Source organism: Photinus pyralis, unplaced genomic scaffold (assembly GCF_008802855.1).
Source record: "Photinus pyralis isolate 1611_PpyrPB1 unplaced genomic scaffold, Ppyr1.3 Ppyr1.4_LG7, whole genome shotgun sequence".
In the NCBI taxonomy this organism is placed as follows: Eukaryota; Metazoa; Arthropoda; class Insecta; order Coleoptera; family Lampyridae; genus Photinus; species Photinus pyralis.
The window spans coordinates 35,259,273-35,271,176 of NW_022170738.1; the positions used below are offsets into that span (position 1 = coordinate 35,259,273).

At 38.2% G+C, this 11,904-nt stretch overlaps 1 protein-coding gene across 1 annotated transcript; it reads right to left on the minus strand.

Annotated features, from left to right (window-relative positions):
* Nucleotides 1-986: 986 nt before the first annotated feature.
* Nucleotides 987-4,105, minus strand: LOC116176210. The gene is made up of 2 exons (XM_031494690.1): nucleotides 1,078-4,105; nucleotides 987-997 (listed from the first exon to the last, which is right to left on the minus strand). Exons 1-2 carry the CDS (start codon nucleotides 4,103-4,105, stop codon nucleotides 987-989), a joined length of 3,039 nt encoding a protein of 1,012 aa, XP_031350550.1.
* Nucleotides 4,106-11,904: the final 7,799 nt, after the last annotated feature.

Below are 11,904 nucleotides of genomic sequence, written 5' to 3' on the forward strand. Positions count from 1 at the left end.
AACGTTAACATGAACCTAACGCGAACGTGGACCTGTACCCGAACGTGAACATGATTGGAACAGGTAACTGAAGAAGATGTATCAGCTAACAGGTTTTTTATTAGTGTTAGCTGTTACATGTTATCTGTTACCTGTACGATCACAAATCCGCCATCATTGAGACCCAGCCATCGGTACAGTGATAGGAAAGGTGCGGTCTGAAGATGAATTAATGAATAATGTTTTTAACTAATTAATTGAATTTTATACCACATTACAGTAAAGTTACATAGCTATGCATTACAGGTACATATTATTACATCTGCTAAATTTTTTATAAATTTTCGTCTATTCCACCGGATAAACGAGACTTCTTAAAACCGTAAGGATGTGATGAGCCATCTGTAGCAAAACATCTTTTTGTCGAATTTGTACGGTAGACTTTAGTAGTATCGTTTGTTAAAACATTATGTTCAGCCGTTCTTTTCATCAACTTTGACGATACCAGTAAGGGTTCTGCTTTATCACCTTCCAATACCATCCTCTTTATCTGTTCAAAGTTGATGATTTGTGAGTTTTTATAATTAAGGGAAATTCCTTTCACCTTACAAACATTTACATAACAATTTTTGGCCGTGGACCAGAGTTTATAAGCATAATTTTTTGGTCCACCTGACACGAATTCTTCAATATAACTATCAGCACCTTCAGCTTCTAATTCATCTGTTAAGTCGCCCAAAAATTTACCTGTCGGTGGATCAAACTGGCCTTCGGAAGTAATGTAGATTATAGAGTCCGTGTCATAATACAACACACGCTCGCCTATTTCAAAAAATACAGTTACCTATAAGCAATTTTTATGTTAAATTTACTTACCTAATAAATCTAGATACTCATACAGCTTTAACTGTGCCTGCGCAGTGGTGTAAGCGGCAAGTACCACGTTCACTGTCGATAAAGGGGTGTAACTTTCTTCTTTAAATTCCCAGTTTACAAGGAGCGTATCCTCATTTATCGGCTGAACCGAATTAATGTCGACTGAAGGGTTAGTCATGATGTTATAAAATTCTTCTGGTTGTCTAACTATTGTAGTTTTACTTTGGTTCTCGCGCTGACCTAGTTTTCCCCAAAACGAAGTAATAACTGATTTTCCTAATTGTCGGAGTCCTGGATTCTTTTCTATTTTTGAGGGATCCAACCGAACACCTTCGACTTCAAAATATTCTTTAATATATTCATCTTTCTTTTCAGCTGTATTGCACGATGTTGGCCATCCGGAACTTTGCTGTTTAATACACAAAAATTTATTTATGTAATCATTAAACAAACCGCCAGTTTTAGTCTCTCTGTTATACTGTTCTGTGCGGTACTCCCATATTTCGTACGTTTCCAAGATTTTGTATCCCTTTTCGACAGACTTCCTGACTTCATCAATTACCCAGGTACCTGTTAAAGCTCGTTCGTTGTCGTTGTGTTCACATTGTCCTTGATTGAAACTTTCACTGCATGCGCGACAAAGTACAAACATTAATTTGTTATTCATTTTTAAGGGTAACACTGGGTGGAACAATGCTTGTGGTGGTAATATTTTACACTTCATTATTCCCTCTGTGGTATACAGATTTAATTTGCTACACTGCTCAGAAGTATGAACGATAGGATGACCCAGGGGGTATTTTCCATTTTTGTTAATGTACGGATACAGGGATGTAAAATCGACGTATTTTATTTGTTCATTTTGTTCAACTTTATAGAAAGATTTTGCATTTCCGGTTCGGCCACCATAAAATGCGTCTCTCGGATTTAGTGGTGAATGCAACATTAGAGGGTGTGCTTCCGTATAACTTAACATTTCCTCTGTCAGTAGACGTCGGAAATCACACTCCCACATTTCGGTGATGATGTAACCCAACTCCTTCAATCTATGCGATTTTGCTAATGTCTCTGCAGGGTTATCCTTTAGAGGTGCGTTTCTGCTATGTTTGAAGCATTTTGGACAGCCATGGTAATAGCAACCGTGGAACTCGAACACTTCATTAGTTTCGGCACAATAACCGTCGACTTCAACACCACCTATCCTAGCTTCCTTCTTTTTGGCAGAATGTATTATGTTAATTCCTCGAGAGCGCTCCTCTAATAATAGCCATCGTGTAGCAATTACGGATTGATTATCACGAAACCGGTAACCCCCTTTTGGGATAAGTCCTATGGTGTTTGGTTTTAAAAAGTTCCTGCGGAATATTTTATTACAAGCACCAGGTAGCGTAACGCTATCGATAAACGGACAGACATTTCCCTCCTCGATCATTAGCTTCCTCAATTTGAGACACGACTGTGCCAATATATTCACATCCGATATGCAATATTCTACAAGCTCTTTTTTAAAGTCAAAAATGTAGTTTTCAGCTATTCTTTCGGAATACCATTTTATCAACTCTTCCCTTTCAGCTCGAATAAGATTATCCGGCTCGAAAGCTTCTATTGATGGTATAGGACCCACATAGTTTTGGTGCTCAGTCCTGTTAAACAGATGTGGAAAATATCCTTTCTTTAGCTCAGTTAGACCGAAAACTTGCGGCAGTTTTCTTAGCGCCATTTGAAAGTAATTCAGTGAGTCTAGAAATTTGACGTTATCCAATAACATTGTCACCAGCTTTGTTCCCCGCATTATTAACTCCGGTGTGAGATCTGTGTGTGTAATGATGTAGTTTAAAATAAACTGACCGTCAAACCCAGAGGCGTTGTGGGCTATTACTACTATGCTTTTGAATTTCTTCCTCATAGTTAAAATATACCCCATAAAAGTGGCTATTACATTCGCAGTCAATACTTTTTGTCGAAAACCACACTTTTGGCAAAAGTAAAGTTTCTTTTCGTCTATACATTTATCACAGCACTGCATGTAAACACAGAGATTGGGTTGATGCAAGAGGGACCCATCTTCTAATATTTCTTCTTGCATGGTTTCCAAATCGTAAAAAATAAAAAGCGTGTCTTTGATTTTTGGGTAACCTGTATCTATAGGCATGTAGCACAAATGATCTTTATTCACATGGCCGTTGCACGTTTTACAGAAAACTTCTTCGCAGATATGGTTCCTGGTATTGCGATATATAGCAAAACACTTTTCACATCGTTTAATTTTCATGCAGACATTATGTGTCTTGTGATTGTCAAAGCAGTTCTGACCTCGAAAGTCTCTCAAACATTCACCACATCTAATCTTTAACTGTTCTGTGCTACATGTTGGTGACTGTAGACATGCTGGACACGTACCCCCACAACGATGTTGGGTTTTATGTTCAAAGGGTACGTGACATTCTTCACAATAATAACTGCAGCAAAATGCTGCAGTTAACGAGCGGATCACGTTGAAGTGCCCCTCGTGATACAATAAATTGAGGTGTTTACCCGCTTCACTTCCCTCGAACATTACATCACGACCTTTTCTGCTGTAAAGATATACTGTGAGTTTGTAACCTTTCAGATAGCTTTGAAATTTTTGCAGCTCATTTATACTAGCTCCCGTTTCAGGAATACTTATTTTACTATCTTCTAGTAATTGAACGGCTTTTAGTGTTTGTATTTTTCCTATATCACAGCGAATCTTTCTGTATTCAGAAACTTTATCAATAAGAGCCATTGCGACCACTATGGCTCGAGGCAGGCATAACTTATCGTGGTTTTTAATTACCACAATACCGTTCCTCATAGCACACTCCTCACTAAAGTTATTATATTTTCGCCCTCTTCCGGAACCAGCAGGTAACCTCACTGATGTTATACGAAAACAGAAAGTCTCAGTGTTCAAACCACAGGAGTTGGACTGGTAGATGGACGATATAGTATCCCATATATCGTTAATAGTAACTTCGCTAGCCTGCCTGAATCGCAACCATCCCTCACCTTTCTTAAAATCTTTAGAGCAGAAAGAGAAACCGACCATATCCTGAGGTTCCAAATCTTCTACACTCCTATTTACAAGTTGCGAAATCGCATTTCTAACCCAATGTACAGGTTCGGTATCTTTAGGTACCGGTTTTATTTTGAACTCCAATGTGCGACCGCTCAAATTAAATCGACGCACTTTATGGGTAACGTCTTTCACAATGAGAAACTTTTCCATTTCCGCGCACTAAATAACAGTTGTTTCGTGAACAAGATTCACTTGTACTATGAGCTTGTAAACGATCAACTTTAGCACTTATAACCGTTAGGAATGGACTTTGACCGGCATTTAACCTTTGGATTTAGAATAGTGTATAATGAAGTTTGACCGTCGGCAGCCTTTGAACTGCATAGAATGGACTTTGACCGATTTGGACTTTGAACAGCTGCGAATGGACTTTGACCGACTTAGAACAGATGTGAAATGGACGATCAGCAACCTTTGGACTTTGCCCATGGACTTTGGCTGGTCGACTACCTCTATGGACTCTGAACTGCGGAGAATGGAATTTAACCGATTTAGACTTTGACCGACGTAGAACAGGTGTGTAATGGACTTTGACCAGTCAGCAACCTTTGGAATTACCCGATCGGCAACCTTTGGACTTTGAACAGCAGAGGGGACTTTGATACAGACATACGTAGTACCTACCTGAAGTTCGCGTATCGCAGTGGATGAATATAATTGTCAACTTATTGGGGACCAAACAGAAATGTTCCAATACGTATAATTAAGGTAACTTACTGAACAATTGTTTAATTCTTAGTATAGTAATGATTATAGGGTTACCGCAATAAATGGATCAAATTGTGTATTGTTAGGTCCATAAACGAAAACTCATTTTGACAGCCAAAGAAGACGATTATTTATTAGATAGAGGCTACATAAATCATTTGTGTATATTTGTTTACAATTGAACGAAGGTTTTGTGTGTTTTTCTCACAACTCTGTAAATATTGCACCTCAAAATCCTCTGCAATAAATAAACTTTTGATCGTAGTTTATAGAACGAATCGTGAAAGACCAACCAGTTTGAAATTTTGCCGATTCCGTCTTTAGCGAAAAACACATGTACCTAATTGTCGAATTGCGTTTTTTTTTCATTTTTATGTTAACGTACATTCTTAACGGTCCAGAATCGAGAAGGTAATGTATATACGCTTCTTATGTACAACTCACTGGAATAGAATATTACATTACTAAAAAAAATGTGAAATTTCCTTAGTTTTCTCGACCTAAGGTAACATTTTAGACGTATGATACAAATAATACCAATTCACCGTAATTTCCAATACATCTTGTAAGATTTAGATAGTGGCACTACCTTACCTCTTCTCTTTAAACAATTATTGTTAAATCTGTAGGTACATAATTAGTAATACGTGATAGGGTTATTAACCCGAACATACACTGACAGTCGAGAAAAATGCAAGATTTGCTTTTTCTGTAACGAATTGCACTATTCTATTAGTTCCTTCCCCTCGATCCACGCGATAAGACCGTGTTTCGCAAAATTTAAACGAGTGAACCCCCAAGCGGTCATACATTACATATGTTGGGATTACGTTATTTTGATTTCTAGATAAAAGTGCGAGAATACGTTCTAAGCAGGTACCTACCTACACAGCACTTTAAATGGAACTGTAAGTTGCGTAATGTAATTCATTTTTTAATTTCATCATATGCTGCGTTTTGCCCTCGGTTTTGCCGGAGGATTACTTCCTAAAAGAAGATGCATTCTAAAAAATATCAAATTTTTGCTACGCTCTGAACTGTGTTACAAATAAAGTGGATAGATATGCGTTATGTACGGGTATTTATTTATTCACTACTACTAAATCCTAGCTAGGTAGCCATTTACTCTCACTCTCACAAACTTAATTCAAAATCTGCTGCCATTTGTTTCCGATGTAATTAATGCGATAAACTTAAGTACCGAGCCCCATTTTTGCATGTATCATAAGTAGTGGTGGAAATTTATCTTTATCTACAGTTTCCCATCCCTAATGTGTGCCATGTAGGTATCTAATTACAGTTTATAGATAAACACTGATTTTGGAACAAGGACCAGTCTGTTAAACGAGGAATTCCGAAAACCTTTTGGTAGACATACCTGAAATTCGTATCGCACTTGAGGAAGATACCTAATTATCAACTTATTGGGGACCACACAAGAATGGTCAAATACTTACGTATAAATAAGGTAGCTTACTTAAAAATTGTTGATTTCTTAGTATAGTAAATATTTTAGGGTTGCTGCAATAAACAGATCAAATTGGTCATTGGTGGGTCCATAGACGAAAATTCCTTTCGACAGCCAAAGAAGACGATAGTTTATTCGATAGAGGCTATACATAATCATTTTCGTGTATTTGTTTACAATTAAACAAGGATTTTGCGTGTTTTTCTCACACCTCGCCCAATAACGATCAAAATATGTACCATGATTTAAACTAGAGCAGAATAATTCAGTGGTTACTTTGTGGCAAATCAGATATTTTCCATTGTCAATGCGTCAGGTCGATTTCGATTACGTTAAAGGAAAAAATTGTATGTAAAGATTGTTTAGTCAGTTTGCTCAATATACATTAGACGCCGATCGATCACATTTACATGCTTTCAAACACTGCACGTTGAATTTCATACAATATTCTTCCTCAAACTCTGAAAGAAATTTCAATTGTTTTTTAATATCACGCTATTGAACTAGTAAAATCTGTAGGTACTGATTGTTATATACAGGATCCTCGAAAAAAAAGTGTACCCGATGCTGAACCTCGCCCTGAGATTATGCTGCATATATACTGCATAATAAAGCATATTTATTATTATTTATTATTAAGTATTAATGAAGAGTTTTAATCGAAACTAACCGTATAATACAGACAAAATGTTTGGGGTTTCATTATCATCTGACCTTGAAGTTGTAAGTGTGTGAGAGAAGCAATCGCTATAAATACTTAAAACGCAATTAATTTTTCTAGAAGTAAGCATTTTTGCCTGAAATTATTCTCTTTTAATCCAGTAAACATCACATTCGTTTAATGGGTTTCCATATAAGGAAACTTTTAACTTGACCTTGATCTCACACCTGAATATCATCATCACCTTGACACGCAACGTTTAAAGGGTGAGTAACCTGTGTGGATTTTGATCGGTAACTGGACTTGAATGGTTGGGGATGGACTTTGACCGTTCGGCAACCTTTAGACTTTATACGAATCCTTAGACTTTGACCGGAAACCTACTTTTAGATTTTATACGGCGGGAATGGACTTTGTCTGACAACCTTTAGACTTACATCAGCGTTTGACCAGTCAGCAACTTCTGGCTTTTGAACAGCAGAGAAAAGACCTTTGGCCGGTCCGTAATCTATGGACTTTGATCGATTTGGACTTTAAACAGTGGTGATTTTGATCGATAGCTTGATCTACTTTCCAAAAGACCAGCGGAAATAACGTCATAATACAGACAAAATATTGGTTATAATCGTCATTGATCTGACCTTGAAGTGTGCGCACAGCCGTGACTAGTGTACAGTGACATCGCGTTGTATATCCTAATAATCTGTCCTTGAACTCACCTGTAGCTTATTTAAACGATTAAATGATTAAATGTAAAATTTACGCCGCAACTTTGATCGATAGCTTGGCCTACTTTTCCGATGGAATTTGACCGGTCAGCAACCTTTAGGTTTTGAACAGCGGGGAATGGACTTTGCCCCGAGCGTGCGCATGCATCATTTTAACACACGACCTTAATCAGTTAGTTGGACTTTGAACGATTTGGAACAGGTATGTAATCGAATTTGATCGGTCAGCAACCTTTGAAACAACGGAGAATGGACTTTGAACAGTGTGGACTTTGATCGGCAACTTGCCCTACTTTGATCTGACCTTGAAATGTGCGCATGCGTCATTTTAACGCACAACCAAGTCCTATCAGTCTTCTTCCAGATCGTGGTGAGTGTACACGCGAAGTGATATGTGTCTTGTGCAATGACGTGTTTGTGAACCTGTACGGATTATCGCCTTGATGACTGTGGAGCAAATTAAGGTAAGTAAGAGTAAAATTAAATCTTCCCGGACCAATTGACAAAATACCCCCCCAGTGGGGCCAACTCCCGAAATACCCCGGGTCACAACCCAGGACCAACTACCGAAATACCACCAATTGCCAAAATTTGACCTTACACCCCGGACCAATTGCCAAAATTTGACCTTGCACCCCGGGCCAATTGCCAAATTGGACTTCGACCCCCTGGGCCAATTGCCAAATTTGATCTTGCAGCCCCCCCGGGAACGATTGCCAAAATTTCACCCCCCGGGCCAATTGCCGAAATTTGAACTGGGCCAGTTGCCGAAATTTGACCCGGACCAATTGCCGAAATTTGACCCCCGGGCCAATTGCCGAAATTTGGACCCGACCAACTGCCGAAATTTGACCCGGGCCAACTGCCCAAAAATATGGCCCGGGCCAACTGCCAAAATTTGGCCCGGGCCAACTGCCAAAATTTGGCCCGGGCCAACTGCCGAAATTTGCCGAAATATTTTCCCACGGTCCCCAGAATTTTCCCACACTCGGGTACCGCTATACCTACTCCCAATTTCTATTCATTTCACCTGCCTGAAAAACCCTGTTTCGCCCGATAACTAATTTTTTCTCGAATTTTTTTGTCAAAAAATATTATATGTACCTATAGCCTGGATTCTAGCGCAATCTTTCTTTAGCCGGAAATTTAAAATGGCCCAAATTCGCAACGCCCAGTAACGTCCATCAAGCCTTGATCAGTTTTCTGACGGACGAAACAATTATTCTCGAAGCGTCCTCCATAAGTTTAAACCGAGGCTGCCCACAGGGTTCCTGTCTCGGGCCAATTATCTGACTTGTCCTAATTGAAAGTTGGTTGGGCACGATGAGGAAGATGCCAAACCCTGCGAAATTACTACAATCGTATTCACGGATGACCAACTGTTAATTATCGCCGGCCCATCAGTTAAGATAAACGAGAGTAAGTGGCAAGAGGACTTTTTATTGCATTTTTGCTGTTTCCACGTTCGCGCAAATCATACGTTAAAATTGACATCATCTTTCTAGGCAGCTTTGAAAAGTAACTCGAGAAGTCCAAATCGCATATCTCCGTAAAACATCGAAATCAAGCAATTTGAAACACCCTGTACACGTTGATTTTTCTCAAATCTAGGATACATATTCGAAAAGGGTTCGAAAAGACCTAGAATATTAATACAGTCTAAATTAAACTTAACTAACGGTGAAATTGACCTGTATTTCATCCAATGAAGTATAGTTTAAGTACCTAACTCGTACGGTTGCGCTATGCCACAGACTATTTTAAAGATGCACTACGCTACGGTTGGTTACAAGGCAAGTCGGTGAGTTGAAGAATGGCCGTAATGTTAAGAAAAGCATCATTTGGTGCTATTCCGGGAATAGGAAGGATCTAAATACTATAAAACACATAAAGTGTTAATTAAAACCAACGAGCGCAATTCTACAGTTTTAAATCGTTGTATGTTTTAGCACGATCGAGCAATATTTACTTTCAAAATATTGCGATCATTCGATACGTGCGCTAGTAATCAAAAGCAAATACTATTATCTACTGTCCAACCCAAATGTTTTGTATTTATGACCAGCACAGAGCTTAAGCACTTATTAAAGCATTAATTTCTAGAGTGTTATTTAACACCCTGTTTGGAAATTTCATAATCAACTAAACGAATGGTGGCGAAAACGTAACATCCTACTTTGAGGTACCCGAATACCTTTAATCTAATATTCTATCCTGACGTAGGAACTTTAAACATTGGGGATTAGAAACTGATTAGAATTAATGGTGCCCTTTGATCTTTTCGCACCAAGTTACTTAGGTTACAAGGCACCTAGCGAATTTATTTGTTATGAAACAACGCCGTTTTTGTAAATTACTATAGCTACAGTGGAATTGGCTACTCGACTACAACTATTTTTCAAGAATTTGCTGAGACCGTGTAATGAAATCGCTACCAGTAAAATAATGTTTAAGTGGGTCTGTAAAATTCCTGCACAGGTTTTGTACAACTACCTACGTGAAAGTTTGATATCTCGACTATGAGCACAAAAGTTGGAAACGCGAACAATAAAAGCAGCGACGACGAACCACGTTTTCAGTTTATTGTCGGGAACGAAAGTATGGAAAAACTTCAAAACAACTCATGCATTTTGTACATTCCTTTAAATAATGCATGAACCTTATTTTCTTTTTGATAGTGTTTAAATTTTTCATCACAGTTGTACGTCATCTGCAATTCGTGTATTTAAATAAATGTTGGCGAAAACGAGGTGTAAATTGAAACTTAATTTGCAATACTGCGTACCTCGTCTGATGACGGAGAGGATCTCCATTTTAAAAATGTGTCGATTCTCGTTCGCAAATTACTTCAAAGAGAAACCACAACATATGCATATTTTGGTCAGTTTGTATATTCTCTTTCTGAGCAAGTCTAGATAAACGGAAAATTTTCTGTTACTACCTAGTAAAAATAGCAATAGCCACGTAAAGGACTGACTCCAGTGAAAAATATCCTTAATTTTCTCACCTGACTCAACCGATGAGGCCGAAACGCGTCCGACTAATAAAACCTTTTATGTTGCTATTGGTTTTTTTATTTTACCTTCAATAATAACAGTAAACTTTAATCCCATAATCATCAATGTTAGAGGATCATCACAATTAGCATATAATGGACATAATAACTTAAACAATACATTTTGAAAAGTTTATGTAGAATGGGCGTCCGTGACTTCGTCTTAAAAAACTAAGTAATGAGTGGTAATGACCATCTTTGAATGTATTAATACACTTTTATATTGGCATACACTACACTTGAGATTATTAGATGTTAGCCCAAGCCTGTCGTGTGGATTCCTTGTGGAGGTCGTTCGTGGAGGAGTCGAAGTAGTGATTGATCCACTCAAATGGTTAGAAAAGACGGTTCATACAAAATCCTATGTCTCGTATAATGAATGGCTCCTTCGATTTGAAGTTCAAATACGGTTCTTAAAATTAGATGATGTTTTTATGGCTATAGAACTTAATTTCGCGTGCTAATAAACCTCCGCTGGTGTTCGTATTTACTGCAATAGTTTCCAATTCGTAAGTTATCACTTGAAAATGAAGGTCATCAAAACTTTCATTCACGCGTTTACACTTCCACTATTGCTCGGATTTATCGTAATTAACTTAACTTCGTTAACGTAGTCGCAGCAGATTTCTCCGAATGTAGGTAATTAACTTTATCCCTTGCGATGAACTGGGGTAGTTCGAGAGGGGAGAAACGATAGCCATCAGGAATCGGTACTTACAAATGTAATAGGCAAAAAATGCAAAAGCAAAAAGATCTAAATACGTTACGTTTGCAAAAGTAAAGCTACGGTAAAGCTCAAAATTTAGATACTTACAAAACGTAGCGGGGAAAATACAAAAGCAAAAAGATGCTTGGTTACACCCTGTCTCACGTCTAGGCGCCAATTCTCTTGTTATAAATAAGATACCCGACGGTCATCTATAGGGGGTTGACTTAACTTCGCTAGCGGTTCAACACGAATTTCTCCCAAAATAAAGCCGCCCTCTGCAGGTGAAGACTTCATTACACTGATCATTTCAGGTTAATTGACTGAGGGTTCTCTTCAACAACTAACTTTGCTTTTTTTTATCACACCCTTCCCGCGGCGTAAACCTTTTCCACCACTAAACTAATTATACACAACCAATCAGATTGATTCACGGCCACAAAATCTACTTAACGTAAAGTAATTTCTTGCTTATTCAGCAATTTCCATACAACACAGTAGCCTAGATCACGACGACTGCAAAATTAACAAAATCTTTCCACTCAGCCACGGAACTCGACCAAAAAGAATTCTGTCAAATAATGAGACCGCTCAGGCGCCAGCGTTATTTATTAACGGAATAT

Bases quoted from the DNA above. Each gene is read 5' to 3' on its own strand.
- LOC116176210 (XM_031494690.1), bottom strand. From the start codon at position 4,105: ATGGAAAAGTTTCTCATTGTGAAAGACGTTACCCATAAAGTGCGTCGA.